Raw genomic sequence first — 26055 nt, 5'->3', positions numbered from 1 at the left:
CTTTGTCCATCTAAAAGGCATTTTAAAGATATAAAACAACCACAAAGAAAACCAGAAAGACACATAAAGTAACTGATTAGCTACTTGCTACAGTCATAATTAATACTTATTTTAGTTTCAGTTCTGCACTAATGCATTTTTCCATTAATTTGATATTTTTCTGAAGCCATGGCTACTTTAAGGACCAGTTTGGCGGTACTCTCTGTATTACATAACCGTGTGGAGGTTTTATGGGGGGTTTACCGGCGAGCAGCGGCTGTAATCCCACAATGCAGAGCGGATGGCGCGTCATTGGAGAGGGACGATGATGGCGGCGGTCGGTGCACCAGAAGTGATCACACAGCTGGAAAGCGCTGCCAAAGTTTTAATGGTGAGAAACTCCCGCTTTGTTTTCGAAGCCCGCCAGGTGCTCGGTACCGGCTCCGTTAGGTTTAGCCTCGGCTGGGGCTCGAGCGGTTCGCGGCTCCTCTTTCTTCTTCTTCTCTGTTTCTAAAATGTGTTCAGCTTTTTTTCTCTGTCTGTACCGGAGAGACGGTTGTATGTTGAACGATGCGTGGCGCAGATGCTCGTCTGTCTCCATCCCGTAAGCAATAATAATAAAATAAATCCTCCTAACATTTCCCTCCACTATCAACACCAACATCTCTAAAATATAACTCTGTTTATCTTCGGTTTTCCAGAAACTTCGCCTCCCGTCCAGCCTTTCCATCAAGTTTTTTCTGCTCTCTATAGACTCCTGCAGCATCTCGGTGTTGTCGGTTTTCGCTGTAATTTCAGTCGATTTATAGCTTTAGCTCGTCTGTTGACTCCCAAAACGCTCATTTACACCCAGTATTTGCCTTCTTGCCCCCTCTGAAGCCTCCTCGATGAAGAAAAAACAGGCTAAATACCACTGCTAGGGGCAACTAGCTAACCATGTGCATGTCATGGGTCAGTGTGTTGGTCAAATTAGCTGTAGCAGCCTGATCATGCTTTCTGCCATCTTGTTTTTAAACCAAAAACAGTCTGTTTAATCTACAAAACACCTATAAATATATTATAATAAAGTATATTAGTGCTTCAACTTCATATGAAGGTCAGCAGCAGGTGTCTTACTGTATGAATGGTTTTGAATGGAACACAGTAGAACACCTTTATTGTTTAAGCACAAGTGCAGAAGATGCGCAATTATGAAAGATAAAAATCCAGCAAAAGTTCAAGTGTTTGTATAAAAACAGTGGAATAGCTTATTTATAGGTGTATAAGAACTATAAAAACAGTAACGTAACTGATGTTGCACTTCTGGATATTACAAATTGCAGAACAAATATGAAAAGTAATGGCTTACAGTAGTGCAGAAAACCCCCAATTGTATGCAACATGTCATTCTGTCAACTGTTTGCCTTCTTGCCCTCTCTGAAGCCTCCTAGATAAAGAGAAACAATGCTAAATAGCCCTGCTAGGAGCAACTAGCTAAATCATGTGCATGTTATGGGCCAGTGTGTTGGTTGAATTAGCTATAGCAGCCTGATCATGCTTTCTGACATCTTGTTTTTAAACTAAAAGCACCATATTTAACCTGATACATACTTGGATATGTAAATTAAATAAATTTGTGCTTTAACTTCACATTGAAGTAGCAGCAGGTATCTTACTGTATGAATGGCTTTGAAAAGAACAGAATACAGTATTGTTTAAACACAAGTATGGACGGAAATGTGCAATTATAAAATGTACAAATCTAGTACAAAAATCCTCTGTGTAAGTGTATGTATGAAAACATTTAATAGCTTTTTTATAGGTGTATAAAGAACTCTAGAAACAGTAGTATACCTCATGTTGAAATTCTGATATTTTGGATTGCAGAATAAATATGAAATATAATGACTTAAAGTAGTGCAAAAAAGTAAAGTAAATAAATACATACCAGATAAAATAAGACAAGATAAACTTTACCGATCCCTCACTGGGAAAATGTACGTGTTGCAGCAGCTAGATGCAGATGAGGCATGAAAGAAGTAGGCCAAGAACTACAAAACTGTATGTCATGATGGACTTACATATTGGTAATTACAGATATGACATGGTGAGCTGTGTAATAGGATGTGGATGTACCGTAAACATGTAGGTTTAGGAAATGCATACAAGATGCATAAGTGAAAGAAGGAGTTAAGGTGTAGATATTATTGTAAATCTAACAGTGAGCATGTTAACATTAAGCTAACATTAACATTTTAATTTAGTTTAATTTGAGTTGAGTTGCTAAAAGGCACTCAGATCCAAGTAGAAGCAGGGCTTATTCCATCCCAAAACACCAAATATTCGGGAAGGAAGTTGCAGCACCATCTTCAATTTTACTGTGGGTGCTGGTGGTGGAAGATCATAATTAAAAAAGCTTTGTGTGCAAAATTACAGGCTTATACTCCTAATAATTTTTGAGTTATGGCATTTTCAAATTTTAATAATTTAGGCCAAAATGCCCTCCCCCCAATCCTCGCCTGGAATTTTTAGGTTTTAAAATGCTTATATCTCTGCTTCTGGGTATCACAGAGACTTGAAATTTTTTCTCCAAGCTCTCTACATGTTGATGATGTCCTAGAAACAACACACACACTCAGGAGAAGTCTCTTCAGAGCAGGGGGTCTTGCCCAAAATGTGTAAATTATTTGTAAAAACCACTTGCGAGTAGGGTTAAGGGTGTTAAAAATACTAGAAATCTTACAGATTAAAGCTGCTGTCCAGAGTTTGAATCGCAGCGTCTCCCAAAACACTGTTGGTCCCACCCTCCCTCCGTCTGATTTCGCCCCTTTATTTGTGCACGCGCGCAGTACCTGAGAGGGGTGCCCGGAGTGCTGCAGCATCTTGCCTGTTTTGCTGTTTTCCACTCCTCTACATTTAGTACATTTAGTAAATAATAAAGGAATTACGTTAGAATTCTGTATTGAGTCTAACTTGTCCTAACACCAAAATAACATGAATCTGCTAGGACGAACGAGTAAAGTTTCAATATGTGATTACACTCGTGTATCCCTCTCGATGACGTTGTTTATCAAACTTAGTGCATTTACCCGTGCATATGTGTTATATTGTTTATTTATTTCTGTCTAGAGTTCAGAATTGCATGACTCCTCTGACGAAGAGTATGTCCCAGACGCCCCAACATCTTCCTCCAGAGGTCGGGCATCTAAACGAAGCCGTCAGGCGGGCTATGGAGGCCGTGGTCGGGGAGCGACGCGAGCACCCCGAGCCAAAAAACGTCCTGCAGTCTCTTGGCCTGACAAGCCGTGGGATTGGCAACTTTTCTGGAAGTTGCTGATCCCTGATGCTCTCTCCTCCACAAGCAAAACAAATGTGCGCGCAGTTGCGTAGTGCGTAGCTCGCCCACCTCTGCATGGGCTTGCTTGCTGTGCGCGTAACCGTTGATTGACAGCATGACAAAGCTGAAGCTCGAACTTGATTGGTCGGCAGCAACCGGCGCTTTTTGGAATAACATGGGGGTCTATGAGAGGAAGGCGGAGCTCATGAATAAATTTTCATATCGCGTTATACTAACTTTATATTATAGTATCGAACGAGACTAACACATTTAAGCTTTGTTAAACAATGATACATAAATTGAAAACAAACGGAAACTCCGGACAGCAGCTTTAATGTCTTAGCACCATTTAATATTGCTCTAGACCAGACTGGCTTATAACTTATACAGGGAGAGCCCTCTAGGCACATTATTTAGAGAGATATGGACTGCTGAACATTGCCTCCCATGAAAAATGCCTAATTTTCAAGGAGCCTGAAGTCAATGTAGCACAGGTGGTAGAGATCTGCAAATTTGCACAGAAACTCATCTATCCTCTTACTCTAGCCATGCAAAGTCCCAGCTTCTAGCCATCACTGCATCATGCTCAATTTTACCCCCAAACTAGGCCATTACTGGCTTCTGGCGAATCTTAATCTACGCTATAGGGTACTATGTACAATAAGATGAAAATACATGTGTATCCACTGGTGTGGTAATTATGTTGGAAAATAATTGGGGCTTTGTGCGTAACAATCCATACAAAAGGATATTGATCATACACTGTCACACATTTTTTCTGTAATATCTTGAATGAAAGTAGGTGTGTTTATTCTATTAAATTCAGAAGTTCAGTGGGCACAATCCAGCCCTTGCAAGTTATCTAAAAATGTGGAAGTTATTTTTCCAACTCCAGTTGTATACACCAGCATAAATATGCACACTATATATGCATAACAGGTAATGTTCAGATTCGTGACTACCAAAAATGGCCTAGTTTGAGGGTAAAATTGAGCATGATGCAGTGATGGCTAGAAGTTGGGACTTTGCATGGCTATAGTAAGAGGATAGATGAGTTTCTGTGCAAATTTGCAGATCTCTACCACCTATGCTACATTGACTTCAGGCTCCTTGAAAATTAGACACTTTTCATGGGGGGCAGTGTTCAGCAGTCCATATCTCTCTAAATAATGTGCCTAGAGGGCTCCCCCTGTATAAGTTATAAGCCAGTCTGATCTAGAGCAATACTAAATGGTGCTAAGACATTAATCTATAAGATTTCTAGTATTTTTAACACCCTTAACCCTACTTGCGAGTGGTTTTTACAAATAATTTATACATTTTGGGCAAGCCCCCCTGCTCTGTAGAGACTTCTCATGAGTGTGTGTGTTGTTTCTAGGACATCATCAACATGTAGAGAGCTTGGAGAAAAAAAAATCAAGTCTCTGTGATACCCAGAAGCAGAGATATAAGCATTTTAAAACCTAAAAATTCCAGGCGAGGATTGGGGGGAGGGCATTTTGGCCTAAATTATTAAAATTTGAAAATGCCATAATTTAAAAACTACTGGGAGTATAAGCCTGTAATTTTGCACATAAAGTTTTTTATATCACGACCTCCCACCACTGTCTTCCAAAGTCAAATTGAAAATGGTGCTGCAACCCCCATCTGTGAATTCAGATGGAATTGGTCGCAGTTTTTTTTTTTTTTTTTTTGGTGTGTCCTAACACTAACCCAGAAGGCTGATGGTGCCCAGCCTTTATTTTCTGTATTGTAACTCATAACATGCTCTCATATGGGTGTCTAGATTATCCTGAGGTGTAGAGATATGCCAAATCCCACTGTTCCAGTCATTACAAAGCTCCTGATTCATTATGAGCAGTGAATCTAACAGTTTATTCAGCAGGTTGATGTCAGTGATTTAGGGAAAATTGCATTTTTCTTCTGACAAATAATGCGGTATACTTTTATAACGTTAACCTTTAATTCATTAACCACTTATAGATTTAGCAACATGTGATGGAGCGTGAACCCGATGGCATCAAAACAAACACACTAGCGTTGCATGAATATTTAAACCCATTAATATGTCAGTTTAAACCCTGCAAAATGTGCAGGGTGTGGCTATTAAATAACTACACTTCACGCCTGAACCATGTAGGTCATTGAACAAGCAAGAACAAGTTTTAGTCTGTTTGAATTACATAAAATTGAATTAGTTTCATTATTTAATGGCCACACCTCGTGTGTCCTAAATTGTAGCCTTTGTGATTTGGATGTGTAAGTTTTTTTTAAACATTATTTGTATTTTTTAAAATTGTTTTTTCAATTTAAAATCAATTAACTGTTCAGCTATAGTTTGAGGGTGACTTCTCTTATTAAAGATGCTGCTCATAAGCTCATGGAAGCAGGCTAAACTCTGTTCTTTGATCCTGAATCAAAATCTCATATGTTGTGCTCTTGCTCTGATTCTTTTTACATTATTTTTATCCCCCGCCTCCACGAAGTGGAAAAGGGGATATAGGTTTGGCCTCTGTCCGTCCGTCCGTCCGTCCATCCGTGCTTCCGTGCTTCCATGCGTCCGTCCGAGATGAAGGGGACAGCTTTTCTTGGAAACTATTACAGCTAGGATTATGAAATTTAGTGTGTAGCTTCACACCATGGACACCTTGATCAAGTTCGAAAATGAAACCTGTGCGATAATATTTAACAGAGTTATGGCCCTTGATCACTATTTTGGATATAGACTCATGGACATCACATGTGGCGGGGGATATTGATGACCATGTCGTCTTGTTGAATTTAGATAGACAAAGAAAGCTGCTTAATCCTCTTGGGGACACTCAAGGTATACAGTGGGTACAGAAAGTATTCAGACCCCTTGAAATTTTTCACTCTCTGTGTCATTGCAGCCATTTGCCAAAATCAAAAAAGTTCATTTTATTTCTCATTAATGTACACTCAGCACCCCATCTTGACAGAAAAAAAAGGAAATTTGGATTTTTTTGCAAATTTATTAAAAGAGAAAAACTGAAATGTCACATGGTCAGAAGTATTCAGACCCTGTGCTCGGTATTGAGTAGAAGCACCCTTTTCAGCGAGTACAGCCATGAGTCTTCTTGGGAATGACGCAACAAGTTTTTCACACCTGGATTTGGGGATCCTCTGCCATTTTTCCTTGCAGATCCTCTCCAGTTCTGTCAGGTTGGATGGTGAATGTTGGTGGACAGTCATTTTGAGGTCTCTCCAGAGATGCTCAATTGGGTTTAGGTCAGGGCTCTGGCTGGGCCAGTCAAGAACGGTCACAGAGTTGTTCTGAAGCCACTCCTTTGTTATTTTAGCTGTGTGCTTAGGGTCATTGTCCTGGTGAAAGGTGAACCTTCGGCCCAGTCTGAGGTCCTGAGCACTCTGGAAGAGGTTTTCCTCCAGGATATCTCTGTACTTGGCCGCATTCATCCTTCCTTCAATTGCAACCAGTCGTCCTGTCCCTGCAGCTGAAAAACACCCCCACAACATGATGCTCCCACCACCATGTTTCACTGTAGGGATTGTATTGGGCAGGTGATGAGCAGTGCCTGGTTTTCTCCACACATACCGCTTAGAATTAACACCAAAAATTCAATCTTGGTCTCATCAGACCAGAGAATCTTATTTCTCATAGTCTGGGAGTCCTTCGTGTGTTTTTTGGCAAACTCTATGCAGGCTTTCATGTGTCTTGCACTGAGGAGAGGCTTCCGTCGGGCCACTCTGCCATAAAGCCCTGACTGGTAGAGGGCTGCAGTGATAGTTGACTTTGTGGAACTTTCTCCTATCTCTTGACTGCATCTCTGGAGCTCAGCCACAGTGATCTTTGGGTTCTTCTTTACCTCTCTCACCAAGGCTCTTCTCCCACCATTGCTCAGTGTGGCTGGACGGCCAGGTCTAGGAAGAGTTGTGGTCGTCCCAAACTTCTTCCATTTGAGGATTATGGAGGCCACTGTGCTCTGAGGAACCTTGAGTGCTGCAGAAATTCTTTTGTAACTTTGGCCAGATCTGTGCCTTGCCACAATTCTGTCTCTGAGCTCCTTGGGCAGTTCCTTCCACCTCATGATTCTCATTTGCTCTGACATGCACTGTGAGCTGTAAGGTCTTATATAGACAGGTGTGTGCCTTTCCTAATCAAGTCCAATCAGTTTAATTAAACACAGCTGGACTTCAATAAAGAAGCAGAACCATCTGGAGGAGGATCAGAAGAAATGGACAGCATGTGAGTTAAATATGAATGTTGCTGCAAAGGGTCTGAATACTTCTGACCATGTGATATTTCAGTTTTTCTTTTTTAATAAATTTGCAAAAATTTCTACATTTCATTTTTTTTCTGTCAAGATGGGGTGCTGAGTGTACATTAATGAGAAATAAAATGAACTTTTTTGATTTTGGCAAATGGCTGCAATGACACAGAGAGAAAAATTTCAAGGGGTCTGAATATTTTCTGTACCCACTGTATTAGTAGCGCATACATGTAGCATTTGAGAAAAATAATGCAAAATGGGCTGGTAGAAGACGAAGGGTGCAAAATCATATTGGAATTTTACAATAGCAAGAGTATTCAAAATACTGTGTACTGTAATAAACTTATTAGAGAATCAAAAATACAAACCTAGAGTGGAAACTAAGCTACTGATTATTGTCACTTCTGATATTTTTTTGAATATTCGGCTAGTTGTTTGGTCAATAAAATGTCCAGCAGTGTAAGAAAAATTAGATTCCAAAGCCCAAGATGACATCCTGAACTGTCTTGTTTCGTCTGCAACTCCGCGATAATCAACTTACTGTCATGGGTGAGAGACAAGAAAGTGTTTACATTTAGATAGCTGAAATCAGAGACTTAATTTTTTTTTAAATAACCGAATATCCCGAATACTAGCAATGAATTTACCTACTACTTTAAACACAGATGTTGTCAGAATAGAAGGAGATTTCTGGCTGCTGGGTTCAGATTTAGTCAGTGGGGACTTTTCATATACCGACGATTTTTCGTGAATTTTGCAAATTGATGTATGAATAACATTACGCTTCTAAATAATTGTACTGTCTGAGTTCTCTGAGACTCGTTTCCAAAAGTTTCAGTGCGACTCATTGTCACAGATATTTTCATACCACGTTATCGGACTAAATTTTTTGGAGAAAGTACCTGTGATTTGACTTGGATAAGCTTTTTTTTTTTTTAAGTCAAGTTTCATTTCAAAATCCGCTGTAATAGATTTCAAACATGTGATGAAGGTTTACTGCATGAGATACCATCAAAAGCATGACTGTTACACAAGGGGGACGACATGTTTGTAAAACTACAGACAGCATCAGTGTAATTATTTATTACACTGCAATTTTTAAAGAAAAAATAACCAAATTCTGAGATTTCAACTTGTTAAATTTGTACATTTCCTAGTGTCTTTCCCCTTCTATGACAGTAAACTGAGTATCTTTAGGTTGTGGACTAAACAAGATATTTAAGGACGATATCTTGAACTTGGAGAAACACCAATCCACGCTTTTCATCATTTTCAGATATTGTATTGACCATATATCTCCTTTATTGATATAACTGATAGAACTCGTTTCAGGTGAATTTAATCACCTTTTCTTAACTGTTTAACACAAAATGAAACGTTCTAACCTTCATAAGATGAAGTTGGTCTCATTAAATATTTTTTTCTGTTTCAAAAATATAAATGTATTTCCATCAAGGTAAATATTCCATGCTACTGTTATTTTTCTTTCTTTTTTGGTAATATTAAGCCCCTGAATTTATGCTAATAGTCTTTTTGCAATGCATCTGCCATCCCATCATAGTCCATAATGTGGGTTGAAGTGAGTGTGTGTGTGCTGTTCTCTCAGATAAAAAGGTCTTTCTTTCCTCTCTGCTGTCAGCCGCAGAGCTGCTTTCACTGCAATTAGGCTTGGAATGTGACTTTCCTGCTGAGCTGTGTCACGGAGACACTCCTCAATAAAATCTGTGTGCATGTTGCGCTGCTGTATTTGGAGCTGTAATGCCTTTTTTATTATTATTATGGGGTATTTGTGTCATTATTGCCTGTCTTTTTTGTACTTCTATGAGGTTTGTTCTTCAATGAAGTTCAAACAAAACAGGAAAAAGTGCTATGAGGAAGTGAGAGGATATTTATTCTAAAGTTTTCAGATAGTTTTATCCTTTTTAGTTGTATTTGTTTCATAGTGGGATATTTTTGATGCTATCAGTGAAGTCTGTCTATTATTTGTGTTGGCCAAAAAGCATTTTGAAAATAATACAGTACCAATTTGGCTGCCGAACAATAGAACTGTTGTCTTGTAGATCATTTTCTGGATTTATTGACTTGATATTTGGTCAGTAAAATGTGTGAAAATGGTGAAAAATGTTGATCACTATTTCCCGGTCCACCGTGAAGAAAAATAATTAAGAAATCCAACCCAACATTAACTAGAAAAGCACTCGGAGAGCGCATACCTCCGCCATGCCGTTTGTCTGGCCACCTGGCGGTCATATCTCAATTGTCCTTCGACCTTCAAAAAATTCCTGGATCCAGACGGTGATCCGGATCACCTCCAAAATCTAATCGATTCTTACTCGTGCTCTTCCGGACATCCTGTAAAAATTTGGTGAAAATCCGTCCATGACTTTTTGAGTTATGCTGTTAACAGACAAACAGACAGACACACACACACACACACACACACACAGACAAACAAACTCCGGTGATTACATAACCTCCTGGCGGAGGTAATGAGAAATATTGTTAAAATGTGTAGACAAAGGTTGTTGAAATAATGTTTCTTTTTGACTGTCAAATCTGTATTTCTATTGTGCACATTTGCATTTCAAGTCGCATATCTTTGTCATAGTATTTTTCTGAATGTCTACCAATGCTGTGCTAACAAGTTTAACCACGAATGGTGGAATTCCTATAATACCAAATTCTAGCAAACACATCGCTGAAAGTCACACTTATACACTTGAATTTGATGTTGGTAGTGTTGGTGTGTTTAAAACTTTAATCCTTGTCATCTAAATGTTCTTTGTGTTTTCCAGGCACCGCCCTCCATGGTCAGCACAGATCAGAGGCAACATGCCGAACATGTGTTCCTCTCCTTCAGGAAGTCCAAATCTCCTTTTGCCATTTGCAAGCACATCTTAGGTAACGGATGACTTCATTGTGTAGCTTGCATGATGTTCATAAAGACGAAATTAACAAAGAAAGACAGCTCTGTTTCTATGCAAATGAAAACTGCAGTGTTATCTTGTTCAAAGGCACATTTACAGTGCTTTAACATCACTGTTCATTTAATCTGAGCTTCAGCTTCAGATGTTATGCTTTTCATTTGTGATGTCTGGGTGAACATTTGAATGCCCCGTACAGACAGATTGCAAGTCTCGTTTGATTCAAGGAGATAAATATTCAGCTCTAACTGTACAGACTCACCTTTAACCAGAATAAATGTACATCCCACAGGACATATTTCAGTCACACAATGATGCACTTTAGTCCTGCACATCTGTCTGCCGAAGCTGCCCACCAGCGTTTTCTTCATTATAGGAAACTTTAATCTTTAGGTTCTGATCTATTTCGCTGCATTTTGTTCATCACAGTGTGCAGTAGTTCTGTAGCTGAGCAGATTCAGTCCAGACACTGATGCATGACTGCAGCTCCACCAGGCTGTTGGTTCAGATAAGATGTAAGGCAGCCCGTTGCAGACGGAGATATGTCACAACCGTGTCCACATTTAGAAGCAGACTAAGTACAGTCATGTTTTCTTAGCCTTTTACTTATTGTATGCAGGAGTCTGGTCTTCTTCATTCTACATTAGCACAGAACAATGCAGGCCTGCAGTAAAGCCTACATTGATGAATGTTTTAGCAGCTTTCAAGAGCATTTATTCCAACTTCTATTGCATATCATATTTATACCATTAAGTCCTTGTTACTATTGCTTTTCCAAAATTTTCACTTTTTAATCACTCTTGTTATTGCTTAAGAACAGCTGAACTATGAAACTTAATCTATGTAATTATCTTCACATCATGCAAGATAAAAACAAATAAGAAGGAAAATAGATGAAGAGAGCTGCTTGTATCTAATTTAAAGCTCAAATGAAATGAGATCTTATAGGTTTTACATGCTCAGTCTGTTTAATCCAGATGTGATCAAACTTTTTTGGTACTCTTTTACGTGACGCAGACTAATTTCTTGTCATTAATATTCCAATTTTCAAACAATATATTGCCCAAATGCATCATTTCACATTTTAAAGGAACAGTTATCCCAAATGCATTCCTTATATTCTCATGGAAATGTTCCCGATATGTTCTAATAACCTGCACCTGAAATTGATTGACTTTGTTAGTGGCACTAATTCAGTGGAATGATCATTTTGGTGATGGTACTTTTGAGCTACCGTATACTGCATCATTCAGAGAGGTAGTATTTGGTCCACCGTGCTTATATCAGTGAAGGAAGACTATATATCAATGCCTTTGTTGGATTATTTAGATTATATGTAACTAACTTTTACTAAAATTTGTGTTTATCTACTTCTTTGCGTGTTTACATATCTGATTGACAAGGCAGAGCATGAATTTTCCTGCAAAAATATTTTAACTGGCAACTTTAAAACACCATATATTTTTTCATTATTGTTCTCCCTACTCATATTTGTTTCTTCTGTTTTTCCCCTGCAGAGACCAGTAAGGTTGACTATGTGCTGTTCCAGGCAGCCACTGCCATCATGGAGGCTGTCGTGCGGGAGTGGATCCTGCTGGAGAAGACGAGCATTGAGTCGCTCCGGGCGTTCCTCCTCACCTACGTCTTACAGAGGCCCAAGTAAGGAAGAACAGCTGTTTTATAAAAACCTGTGTGTTATAGGTGTATTAAATATGTATCATTGACCTCAGTGGATGCCCATGATGATTATAGGTCTAAATTACAGAGAACTGTGCAGCACAGTAAATCAAGAATCCTTAATGGTTATCAACAGACCCTTCAAATCCTAGAAATGTTAATTATTTTGATAAGCTGAGTATAAGAATTGAGTAAAAAATTTTAATTAGTGATGTTCCAATCGTAAGGTCAGGCTCAGGGACAATTAGGCCGTTTTTTCCCTGATTGGAATTGTCACAAACCTAAGAACTGATTTTGGAAATGTGAATAGTTTTCCTGTTAAATTCCGCATTATCAATCCATAAACCATTAATCTATTAGGTAAATTTAACGCATTGGATTTTTATTTTGCTATTTTGAGCCAAAGAGACGTGTTGTGGACAGTACAAGTGACCCGGCCTGATTCATCCCGTGTGCACTAGCTGGACATCATTAAGCTGCACAGAAGACGTAACGATAAGATAATGTAATTAACTTAGCTAAAACAAAAAGCTCTTCTTTGTTCCTCCAGTCCTTAAGCTTTTTTGTACGATACGAAACAGTACAATAAACCTTCACAAGCCGACCGTGAGGAAATTTGCATCGTTACAGCTGCAAAGGAAATGTAGGAAATATTAATAATAAATAAACTGAGCTGTTGCAGTTTGCATAATTTCTCTTTAGCAAAGTAGAAGGATTTTTGTTTGATTTTGTCAGTCAGATTGTGCAATTTCAAAGAAATAAATGCAGTTTTCCTGCTATGATGTCAAACGCAACATTTATGTTGAACTTTTTTTATGCTGTTTTCAATCCCTACAATGATTTTTATCCTTCAGCAGGACAATAAACCTCTCATTGACGAAATGTGTCTTTGTTTTTCCTTCCAGCCTGCAGAAATACGTCCGTGAGCAGATCCTGCTGGCTGTGGCAGTCATCGTGAAAAGAGGCTCTCTGGACAAAAGCATCAGCTGTAAAAGCATCTTTCATGAGGTCGGACAGCTCATCAGCAGCGGGAACCCCACAGTGGTGAGAGACACACCTGAATTATAGATGCAGAGCTTTAAGTGATGAGCATTTTTTTTGCTAATTAATTTTACTTACATTGAAGAAATCAATTTTTTTAATTCAAGCACTTCTATTTTGCTCCTTTAAGCAAGACACATGACGCGTTTTAATACATGTGAGATTTCACATTACAGACTGTCATCATAACACAATAGACTAATATCAATAATTTATTGTGCACATTCATCTGAGGTATCAACAGAAGTTATTTTGACATTAAATTAATAAGTAAGTATGTGCTGGTAACTTTCATGCAGCTTTACAACATGTGATATTTGCTCAAAATGCGACAATTTAAGAAGTAAATCAAATTTTCTATTTTATTCATATTTCATAACATGGAAGAAACATACATGTGATTGTGTGGTGACCTTTTAGAATCTTACAATATGGCTGCAGATGAATGGCCAAACTTATAGAAGGCATTTTAATGTTTTTAAAGCAAAAGTGGGTTAAAGCTTTGATCATATTTATCATATTTTTTTTGCCTCGTTTGTGTCCTGGTTACAGACATGAGATCTGGCTCTGATTACAGAGAGCTCAGTCTGAAAATAAAAAATGGCACAAAGGCCAAACTGGGAAAGAAGCTCCAGACTCCTGTGGTTAGATGAGAGTATGATGTTAAAGGCCTGCTGTCTTTGCTCCTGCACTCAAAGGAGATTTGATGGCATGTTTTTGGATCTTGGAGCTGTTTGACTTTGTCATAAAACAAAACAAATGAGGACTGACTATGTGAACTTATCTGACTGAGCACACTGATGAAACACGGAGGTAAATTGTTGGCATCTATTTTTAAACATACGTTCTTTGTCTCAGTGCTGGTCTGCGTTATGAAACACATCCACCCTTATCCAGTAGGTGGCATTACTTCATCTGTTTTCCCAAACCAGAAAAAGTCCTCTGTGCTCTTGGAGGGATAAAAGTACCGGTTTCATTTTAACCACATGTGGTCGCAGGTCACTGATGCACAGAACTATACAGACATTTGTTTATTAGTATTGTTTGTTGAACTGAACTGAAATACTTAAAATATCCTTCTCCTAAAAGCATCCATCACCCCTCAGCCTTCAAAATCTGAACCTAAAGGCTAATTTGATTTGGTGTCAGATGCTGAAAGGAAGAAATGCTAAAACACTTCTTGGTTTTATGAGTTTTTCAATAAATCTAATAAAAACAAAAAGTCCTTTTTAAACTGGCCCTCTAACTGTTATCACTGTGCATTACAAAGCTTTACATTTGTGCCATTTTTGTTAGGCTTTGAGTAATAAAAAAGGATGTTGTGCTGCAAAAATAATAAAGTAGTTAATAAGGACTGAAATATTAACTGCTTGTAGCCCTGAAATGACTCTAAAAACACCTGTAGAGTGTAACTACTGTTCTATTTCTTTTGAAAAATAGTTTGTCTTGTCATATGTGCAGCAAAGGTTGCAGTTTTTCCAAATATTACATACCAATTTTGCAATTAGTGTACAAAGAAAATCTATTTATTTAGTCTCTTTTGATGCTGAATGACACATTTTACATGCAGCTCATTGTTTATCATGTGAATGATCATAATGAACAAGAAAAAATGTGCAGGAAAATGTTAGTATGATGTGTCTTTCAGCTGTTCTTTTTCATTAGGATGATTTAGAACTTAAAATGAGTAAGCTGTAGCTCCTCTTTGGATGGATTTGGATGTTTGGATTTAAGCAGTGTGATGTTTTATTATCATTTCTGATTTCTCACTGCTTTGATTTACTGCTGTCTGGCTCTGAAATGCTGCAGTTAGGAACATAGAACGGGTTTCTTGGAGGCTTTTTTAAAATGTGGCCTTGCTATAAATGCAATACTTAATGTTGTTTACTGGTTGAAACTTTACTTGTCGTTGTGGGTTCAAATGCTATGATTTACAGATGTGTTATCCCCACCCAAACGTCCCCTAGTCGAATGATGTTCATTTTGTCGTTTATTATAGTAGGATCTTCTTCTTCTTCTTTTTCTTTCGGCTTTTCCCTTCAGGGGTCGCCACAGCGAATCAGTTGCCTCCATCTAATCCTGTCTGCTGCATCCTCTTCTCTCACACCAACAACCTTCATGTCCTCTTTAACCACATCCATAAACCTCCTCTTTGGTCTTCCTCTAGGCCTCCTGCCTGGCAGTGGGAAACTCGGCCTCCTTCTACCAATATATTCACTCTCTCTTCTCTGGACATGTCCGAACCATCTCAGTCTGGCCTCTCTGACTTTAACACTCTCTGACTTTATTCTCTGACTTTTGATTCGCATGTTTAATTTGGTCAGAGTTTTACGTCGGATGCCCTTCCTGCCACAACCCTCTGTATTTATCCGGGCTTGGGACCGGCACAGTAAGACACTGGCTTGTGTCCCCTTGCGGCTACATTTGCCGTTTATTATAGTAGGATAACATTGCTTTTTATATCGACAAATCAGTAGAGAAAGGATGGTTTTACCTTGCTGACATGTTTCAACTGCATCTGCAGTCTTCTTCAGAGCGTCATCTGACGTGTGAGGACGTGTCCTAAGATCTGTCAGAATCTGTCAGACCGGCCATGCCCCCCACTGTCCGGTAGTCTCTGGAGGATGGATTCCCAGGTATGCGAGAGAGTGTAGGCCCCCTCGTCCCGGTTTATGGAGCAGCTCGCCCGCTTCCTGATCTTGATGGCTTCCTAATCCATCGTTTATGTTTGTTGGTCTCTGGTGTTAAAATTCTCCCCTTATCCCAGTCTATGATGTGGTTATTTCCTTTGCAGTGATCTGTGATGGCTGATTTCTTGTTTTCTTGATCGGCTTTTTCTTTTTGTGTTCTTGTGAGTCATCAGCAAGGTAAAACCATCCTTTCTTTACTGATTTGTCGACATAAAAAGCAATGTTATCCAAACGTCTCCTGCTGTCCCCATCCCCCTTGATCTCCACTCTCACCCCAACTGGTTGAGGCAGGTGGCTGCCTTTCCTGATCGTGGTTCTGTCTGAGGTTTTTTATGAGATGATCTACAGTGCCTTGTGAAAGTATTCGGCCCCCTTGAACTTTTCAACCTTTCGCCACATTTCAGGCTTCAAACATAAAGATATAAAATTTTAATTTTTTCTCAAGAATCAACAACAATTGGGACACAGTCGTGAAGTGGAATGAAATTTATTGGATATTTTATACTTTTTTAACAAATAAAAAACTGAAAAGTGGGGCGTGCAATATTATTCGGCCCCTTTACTTTCAGTGCAGCAAACTCACTCCAGAAGTTCAGTGAGGATCTCTGAATGATCCAATGTTGTCCTAAATGACTGATGATGATAAATAGAATCCACCTGTGTGTAATCAAGTCTCCGTATAAATGCACCTGCTCTGTGATAGTCTCAGGGTTCTGTTTAAAGTGCAGAGAGCATCATGAAGACCAAGGAACACACCAGGCAGGTCCCAGATACTGTTGTGGAGAAGTTTAAAGCCGGATTTGGATACAAAAAGATTTCCCAAGCTTTAAACATCTCAAGGAGCACTGTGCAAGCAATCATATTGAAATGGAAGGAGTATCAGACCACTGCAAATCTACCAAGACCCGGCCGTCCCTCTAAACTTTCACCTCGAACAAGGAGAAGACTGATCAGAGATGCAGCCAAGAGGCCCATGATCACTCTGGATGAACTGCAGAGATCTACAGCTGAGGTGGGAGAGTCTGTCCATAGGACAACAATCACTGCACACTGCACAAATCTGGCCTTTATGGAAGAGTGGCAAGAAGAAAGCCATTTCTCAAAGATATCCATACAAAGTCTCGTTTGAAGTTTGCCACAAGCCACCTGGGAGACACACCAAACATGTGGAAGAAGGTGCTCTGGTCAGATGAAACCAAAATCGAACTTTTTGGCCACAATGCAAAACAATATGTTTGGCATAAAAGCAACACAGCTCATCACCCTGAACACACCATCCCCACTGTCAAACATGGTGGTGGCAGCCTCATGGTTTGGGCCTGCTTTTCTTCAGCAGGGACAGGGAAGATGGTTAAAATTGATGGGAAGATGAATGGAGCCAAATACAGGACAATTCTGGAAGAAAACCTGTTGGAGTCTGCAAAAGACCTGAGACTGGGACGGAGATTTATCTTCCAACAGGACAATGATCCAAAACATAAAGCCAAATCTACAATGGAATGGTTCACAAATAAACGTATCAGGTGTTAGAATGGCCAAGTCAAAATTCAGACCTGAATCCAATCGAGAATCTGTGGGCAGAGCTGAAGACTGCTGTTCACAAACGCTCTCCATCCAACCTCACTGAGCTCGAGCTGTTTTGCAAGGAAGAATGGGCAAGAATTTCAGTCTCTCGATGTGCAAAACTGATAGAGACATACCCCAAGCGATTTGCAGCTGTAATTGCAGCAAAAGGTGGCGCTACAAAGTATTAATGCAAGGGGGCCGAATAATATTGCACGCCCCACTTTTCAGGTTTTTATTTGTTAAAAAAGTTTAAAATATCCAATAAATTTCGTTCCACTTCACGACTGTGTCCCAATTGTTGTTGATTCTTGAGAAAAAATTAAAATTTTACATCTTTATGTTTGAAGCCTGAAATGTGGCGAAAGGTTGAAAAGTTCAAGGGGGCCGAATACTTTCACAAGGCACTGTATGTTTTGATTTAGCACTATATGAATTAAACTGAATTGAAAAGAATAGAATAGATGTCCCTTAAACACTTTACATGCATCAGCTGTGCACCGAGAAGCATCTAGCTCCCACCTAGTTGGTGCTGCAGAAGTAAGGTGTTCTGATGCAAGATCTGCCTCGATTTTAGAGACACACGTACACTGACAGACCTGCTAAATGTCAAGTTTTCCGGTGCAACCCATAAAAATGTTCAGTCAGATTTCACAGATTTTTGTTTACATGTGCAGATGAATTCGCTGCACTGTGGAGCACTGTTTCACTCTTTTGTGCAGGAAATGTGCAACATGTACTCAGACAGATGTCATTTTTTTAATGTGGCTTTGGAACAAAACTGCCAATTAATCCTTCTCAAGAGAAAACAAATGTTTTTCCAAAGCCTTCACTCATATTTTTGTTTCCTTGAATCTCTGCTTAGCTGTCCTCCTACAAACCACAACTTATTTTATTGTTTTCCAGCTGCTCCATTTCCATTGTATGGTCCATTTTGGAGCAATAGTATTCATCAACAGCAGATTTAAAAAATCAAGTTGCATGCTGACTTTATTTCAGTTTGCTTAATACTGTAATGTTTCCGGTGGAACACACATTTAATGAAAACCTCTTTAGAGCTGGTCTGTATGAAAGAACAGAGTGACGGTTGTTCCATGTGAATCAGGCTTCTTTTCTTACTTCTTTTCAGGTCTTGCATGACGATTCTTGCTTGAGTTTAATCTCAGTGTAACATTTTCTTTGTATGACCTTTCATCCTGTCCTCTGCAGCAAACACTGGCCTGCTCCATCCTCACCGCTCTGCTCAGCGAGTTCTCCAGCTCCAGTAAGACCAGCAGCATCGGCCTCAGCATGGAGTTCCACGGAAATTGCAAACGTCTGTTCCAGGTTTGTTTCCCACCTCACCGTGTGTCCTGTACTTTCTCCTTATTTTAGCCTGCTGCTTCTAATGTGTCCAAATTTCTACAATGTTTAATTAATCCAAAAAATATACTCATCTCACTGCATTGTAATAGTTAGTTGTTCAATCAAGTGCCATGCCATTCAGCGTAGGCGATCGTTTCTCGTTTCCTCCGATTTTTTACTGTCTGAATTGTAACTGTTTCCCTTTCCATGTGTAACTATGATGTCAGTCCATCTATTATTTTCATTCTCTGCCTGCCTTGTCAGTTGTTATGATATTCATAAACATCCAATTTTGAAGAAGATAAGTAGGCTTGAAGAATTTAGAGAGTCCAATCCTCCTGATGCTCCTGTTTTTTTGGAGAAGAGTCTCCTCTTTCTTTTTTATCAACATTAACAGTAATTTTATTTCTACCAGAGGAGGCTCTTTTAAGCTGCTACAAACTTGGTGACATCTAGATCTTTCTGCTATCAGTAGTTTCTCTCATCCATGTGGAATGTTTCTTTAAAAAGTTACTCTCACATCTGAATTTTTCTGCATAAATTATGTGCATATGATCATTTCTTCAGCATATTCCATTGGGCATAAAACACACATAAGTTTTAGGGAACATCTTGTTACTGAACACACTTCTAATAAACACTCTGAAGGTGATTTCTCTCTGCAGGCGTGCAGATACTGACACATAAAAATAACTCCAGTTGTGGTCAACATCTGGCACCCTGCTGTGTCTTACTTTACAGATTCTTCCAGGTTTTTTTTTACTCTACACTTCTTCTTTGCACTCTTTATTTCCTGCGTTCACCTGTTTGTCTGTTCTCCAGGAGGAAGGCCTGCGACAGATCTTCATGTTGACCATGGAGGTGCTGCAGGAGTTCAGCCGGCGAGAAAACCTCAATGCCCAGATGTCCTGCGTCTTCCAGCGCTACTTGGCTTTGGCCAACCAAGTCCTCAGCTGGAACTTTCTGCCTCCCAATCATATCCTTTTTGTGATTTCTAGATTAAACTGGATAAAGTCTGGAACAAGATGAGTCTGAAAACCAGGTCAGTCCCACATGCCTACAACACATTGTGACACAGCTTACCGTAAAAACATACACTTTTGTGCAGTTTGTTCCTTTGAAGAACAGTCATTCTGCTGAGTGATAAGATGTAGATGAACATAAATAGAATTAGAAAGATGCAGTGGTCTTGTGTTTGTAGTTTTTATCATTGTTTCTATTAATTGTGATGCTATTCTGCTTAATGTACACTTTTCATTGGTGAAATTAGACAACTTTTTTAACACAGTGAATGACAAAATGGGGTTAGCTTAACAATTTTACCATATTATTTACAATTCTACTATTCTACAATTTCATTTAGCAGACGCTTTTGTCCAAAGCGACGTACAACACAAGCAAATTTGTTTGGAAGTTAAAGGAAGCGCTAAACGTGTTACTTAAAGTGTTGTTGTATACTATGTCAGATTTGAAGATGTTTTCCCTTCTTTGTTTTTACCTTTTTTTAATAGGTTTCTTGCTACTTCAACTTTGTTATAGTGGACACAAAGCACCTTGGCCCATTGTTTCAGCATTAAAATTACAGAAATGAAACCTGGCACAAAGTTGCTGCTGTAGAAAATTTTTAAAATATCAGTAACAGATCTTTTTTAGACTGTACAATTCAGAGTGTACAGTATTAGGTTAACCCTCTGAACCCCAGGCAACTTCATGCTATTTTTTTGCTCCAGTCACATTTTTACTCACTGTGAGCTCATTATTCATTTCAATTAAAATTCCTGCACCTCTATGTAGACAGCAAAGCCATGGCTAAAAGTAGAAAGAAGTCTAAAATGTCTTCTGTACAGTATAATGTGGTTAGTTTCTTCAAATCATGAAGAGGAAAAATGAAAGATGAACCTCCATACTTGTCTCTTGTGTGCTCGGTGTAAACACAGCCTGCAGTTTAGCTGAAAGGTCCCTAATTTTTTGCTATTTGACTGTTAGTTGTAGCTGCGACTCTAATAGTTACACTTTTGTGCCATGGAGTACAGATTTTATTATTTTTTTTATCACAATAGTTTATTGTAGGTGAATTTTAAATGAGACATGTAGGATAAAGTGATTTGAATAAAATGTCACAATTTTTAGCTAAATTTGTTTATTTTCTGACTGAATGGTGCGCAAAGTAGAAAATCTGATTGTCTCTGATTTTACAGTTTCTGGCTTTAATAAATGGTGCAATTTTGCCATTTCTTTTACATGCACCATGCTTTGGGGTTCAAAGGGTTGAAAGAAGAGAGAGCACATGTATGTCTTTGCGGACATAAACAGAGCTTTGTTGTGTAGATGAGTATGCATTGTCCCTATAATGACCAGTATATCCTCCATGCTATTCCACTGTGTGTCTGGGTGTGTGTGGCTCGACAAGTATGTGATTCCCAGGAATGCGTATCTGTCCATCAGTTTTACTTTGTAGTTCATCTCTTGTGCACACATCCGTGTTATCTTTGCAGTTGGCCGCATTGTTGAGCGATCTTAGGCACTTACTGTGTGTGAGTGTGTGTGTGTGCAGCCGGGCTCATTACGGCCTAAATCCCAACAGCCTGGCATCCTCTCTGCTGTCTGAGGGGATCTGGAGTGGCGCTTGCTGCCAGCCAGGGCCATGTATCACTTTCAAAGAGGTGTCTGTGTGTCCATCCCTGCATCATTCCAACAGCACACCACCCCCTGCCTTGGCTTGTTGAGGCTCCCCTTGGTATGCCCGACACGCTCACTTCCATATGTGTGTGTGTTCTCAAAGATGCACTTTTAAGTCTTGGAGCTTTTGCGGGCAATTTTTAGACAACAGTTTAATTTTGTTGCAGTCTTGGGTGTCTATACGAAGCCACCAGATCAGTTGCCAGACATGTAGGGGACCTTTAAGTTTGAGGTTAAAGCAGGTAACCGTGGCCTTGAAAATGGTATAAAATAATCATTATTACGTGTTGATTGAATTTTGTTATACATATATACTGTTCCCCCTGTACGAAAGTAAAATATGTCTGTATTAAAATATGTCTGCAATGTTGGGTTTGATGCTTGAGGATTTTAATAATGAAATATGTGGATTTGTCGGGTATTTACTTCAATGGATTAACTAGAACTAGACTTTCCCCCAGAGGTTATTTGCACGTATAAATGGATTTTGAACCAAATTGTCAGACATTGCACTATGCTGCCATTATACCCGAGTACATATATACAGATGTATAAACCGATCAGTCCAATTAAAACCAGGCTCGTGCCAACAAAACAGCTGTGACTGGTCGAGACTGTCAGCCACTTAGATGTTAACACAAGATCCTTTGAGTTCTGAAAGTTGCGAAGTTGGGCCTTAGTAGATTGTTTTTCCAGCATGTCCCAAAAATGCTTGATCAGATTGAGATTTTGGGCGTATTAACACATTGCCCAAACATTCCTGAAGAATTTTATGAAAGTGTGCACGTTCTGCAACAATTTTTACATACAGTAGGCATCAAAATAACATCCACATAAATGCAAGACCCAAGCTTTCCCAGGAGAACATTGTCCAGAGCATCACACTGCCTCATCTTCTTCCAATCTGTGCCCCAGTAAAACAGTGCACCAAAAGGCCAGTGTGAGATTAGTGACTTAGTGAGGCATGTTGAGACCAAAGTCAGACTTCAGTGTCACAAAAGTTACGCTATTTTAACCTGGTGGACCTCCATGGTAACTTATGCTGTGGTGCTAACCTGATCCGGACCAGATTATGTTCAGATTTTTCAATCAATCGTCTCCATTTACCCAACTTGTTTCCAAATGATTCTCTTGGAGTGATGCAGATTTTCAGCTGACAGAATATGTTTCATCCGCAAACCTGTTGATCTGTACATTACGAAAACCACTGAATAAAGCGTGGAGTTACAGTATCACGCACTGTATTCCGCGTGTGGCTGTGGGAATCTGACATGTATTCAAGTGGTGATGCAGAAATTGCATAAATATGTTTTTATGTTTGATCCTGATTTACTGCGAAGTCCATTAACACTTCTGATAGTGCAGTAGATGATAAAATGGATTGTTCTACAGCTATTTATTACAGAGAATTTTCAGTCAGTAGCATTAACGTCACTTTTATTGAAAAATTGAAGTGATGTCCTGCAGTGTGGGACAGTGTCAGACCTAAATGCTCTTCAGTGCAATATCACATTTAAATGAATGAAGTTTAAGGTTTAATAGTTAGAAATAAGTGACTGGTTTGGTCGTAAAATTACGTTATCACACAATTAACAGTCTTTAGCATTCCTGTCTTGTATCATTTGCAGCAGCAGCACTTTTTAGCGTCATACATTTTTATATTCCTCATTGTTGTCCATTATACCAACCCATCGACTAAAGTAGATGACACAAGATCATTTTGTTTTGGTGTAGAAGAGGCGTTACATGGTGAGTTAAACGATCCCTTTTAGTCTGAAGCAAAATGCCTGGATTGAGAAAAACTGTTTATAACCAACATTGTAAGACCTGCTATCTCTGACTGGGGTTTTAGTTTTTGTCGAGTTTACGTACACTTAACTAAACCCTCTAGTTGTCTACATGTTTTTTGAAAGAAAACCTGATTTATCAGAGCAGGCTACCTTCTTTTATTGCTCCATGGTCCAGTTTTGATTCTCATTGCAGACGTCTGTAATGGTAGACATGACTCAGTGTTGGAAACTCTTGTCTAAAATGTTGCTGCACAGCTAGCTTCATACATGACACTCTCATGTTCTGACACCTTTCAGTCATAGCTAGCTTTGAGGTTTGTGCTGCAGTAGCTCTTCTGTGGGATCAGACCACATGCTCCAACCTTTGTTCCCCATGTAGACCAATGAATCTTGGGTGATTATGATGCTGTCACCAGTTTTCTTAGTTGTCCTCCCTTGGACCACTTTTGGTACCCACTACATACCAGAAACATCCCAAAAGACTTGATGTTTTAAGTCCTCGTCACATCCTTATGTTGCTCATTTTTCCTTATTTACACACATCAACGTCAAGAACTGAACATTCACTTGCTGCCAAAGATACCCTACCTACTGACAGGTGCCATTGTGGGCAGAAAAGCAACAGAATATCACAATATATTAATGCTTTGACTGATCAGTATCTCCTCTTTACAGTAGTAAATGTTGTAGAACTAAATATAGCACGAGGGAAGATTTAGTCATCATTGCCTGCACTTAACTGCACATTTAATCTTTAGTTTGTTCTGAAGAGGTTAGAATAATCTCTTGTGAAATGCAGCCGAAGTTCAACCTCTTAGCAGTAACTTGATTTTCCACTTGCTCTTGTCTTTAATAGACTGTACACTTCACATTTAATGGAAGTACTTCTGACACCGGTATTTCAACAGGTCGACAGCATTAAATGTTTTTATGCGTGGACGTCTGCCACCTAAAGTATATGACAAAATAATTAAGTAATCTAACAACCGCTGTGGAACAAAGATAGCTGGATAATTTATAAATAAACAGATGTCTTCTCTTGGTTTTAGTTGCATGTTGCATGATAGAGCTGTAGTTCTCTGGTTTCTTGATGTTGAGTTGTCATAAATGTTGAATGCGCCGTCTCAGGCCATAAAAATAGCATATGGATTCTTAAATCAAGTGGCATTCTCCTTGAAATTCGGCGTGCATGTGAGTGTGTGCGGAGTCTTCGAGTGTCTGGGCGGTTGTTGAAAAGGAGAGCGGATTGATGAAGACCGCTGGGAGGCCTGAGCGAGTGCAAGCTGCCTGTCTGCAAGTGTCACACCACGCCTAATGCCGGTGCGATGCGATGTGAACGTATGCCAATGTATGTATCAGGGGGCCTCTCCTTAATTGCGTAGCTGACAGTGGCCACCTTTCACACAAATACACACCACACACACGCGCTCCTCAGTAGGGCCTTTTCAAATAGCCTCCCTCCCTCAGATAAACCGAGCGGCATGCCTGTCATCTGTCCTCACCGCCGCCGCCGTCTGAACCTCGGCCCTTCGGCTCTGCTGTCATCTGGTAGAGACACGCTCCCCAGGCATGGCTACGACACCGTGTCACTCAGCACGCGGCTTCACTCTTGCCAGGGTCGCGGTCGGGCCTCGAGACTGTGGCGGCAGTCAGGTGCTGTAAATGGGTGTCTGAGCTGACAGATAGATAACGCTCCATCCCTGCTGCCTTAATGTTCCCACATTAACTAGCGTATGTGGCAGCTTTTTGTATTGTTCATATGTCTGTAGTGGGTGAGGGAATCTCCAAATTCATTCAGTTCAAGTGGGGCTTTGTTCCTGTAGCAGTTGTTTAGTGCATCATTTTTTAAATGAATTTTATGAGTTATCAATTTTTGTGCAGAAATTCAATGTCCATAAACCAACTGAGGCTGTTCCCTCTCTCTGTTCCTTAACACTGATTTGGTTGAAACTTTTTTAATAAATGATGGATGTTTAAAATGGTGCATTTGTATCATCTACAAAGTATCAAGTACTTTCTAGATGATCTCCGTCGCTGCTGCCTTGACGGTCCTGCATTAACTAGTGTTTATGGATCCTTTTTATGTTGTTTTTAGATGTGTTTGGTATGTGAATGAATCTCCAAATTTATTCAGTTTAAGTGGGCTCTGTTCTATAGCAGGTTTTTCCCATCTGCTCTGTTTTCCTTCTTCATGAGACAGGAATGTGTAGATTTCACGGTGTATCAACTCACTTAAAGTGAAGTTGTTTCACATTAAAGCATGGCCATCCCTGCCTGTTCCACCGAAGCACTGTTGTCTTAATTTCTTACTTGACTTTTGTTTCGCAGACCTCCAGGTTTGGATTTTTTCCTTTATTGTGGTTCAGGATACAGATCGACTGATATGAGAATTTTTTGACAGACCGATACTGATGCTGATTATCAATAATCATGAGAGACTGATATTTGGAATCAATAAACATTAGATGTAATGTTTTACCAGCATGTGATAACAGAGAATGTGCTATTCATAACTAGGCCTCTTCATTAATAAAGGTGACTGTGAATAGTAAAATGGAAATAGGAGTCATTACATTAGGACACTCTCCTCTGTTTATATGGGATTGACTGAGATTGATCCGTTTGGCTCCTGCTGTTCTTCTTTGTTTTCTTTATCTTTTATTGCTCACTTTTATTGCCCACTGTGCTCCAGAAGTGTTATTAGTTGTTTTCCAGACTCTGTTTCAGGTTAATCTGTGGTGGCCTTCTAACTTACCTGCTACCTGTTAGCATAGCCTTTACTTTTGTGAGAGAAGCTAATTT

General features: G+C 39.4%; 1 protein-coding gene across 1 annotated transcript in view; it reads left to right on the top strand.

Annotated features, from left to right (window-relative positions):
* The first annotated feature begins 245 nt into the window (after window positions 1-245).
* Window positions 246-26055, top strand: part of xpo4 (exportin 4) — a 98585-nt gene continuing 72775 nt past the window's right edge. The window contains exons 1-6 of the mRNA XM_051959009.1: window positions 246-370; window positions 10341-10446; window positions 11987-12128; window positions 13052-13190; window positions 18650-18766; window positions 19607-19760. Of these exons, the coding sequence (XP_051814969.1) occupies window positions 281-370; window positions 10341-10446; window positions 11987-12128; window positions 13052-13190; window positions 18650-18766; window positions 19607-19760 (748 nt within the window). The 5' untranslated portion in view covers window positions 246-280. The remainder of the gene's footprint in view (window positions 371-10340; window positions 10447-11986; window positions 12129-13051; window positions 13191-18649; window positions 18767-19606; window positions 19761-26055) is intronic.

The sequence above is a fragment of the Acanthochromis polyacanthus genome, chromosome 14 (genome assembly GCF_021347895.1).
Source record: "Acanthochromis polyacanthus isolate Apoly-LR-REF ecotype Palm Island chromosome 14, KAUST_Apoly_ChrSc, whole genome shotgun sequence".
NCBI lineage: Eukaryota > Metazoa > Chordata > Actinopteri > Pomacentridae > Acanthochromis > Acanthochromis polyacanthus.
Note: the sequence above shows the minus strand (reverse complement) of the source record. Positions and strands in the feature narration are given on the sequence as shown.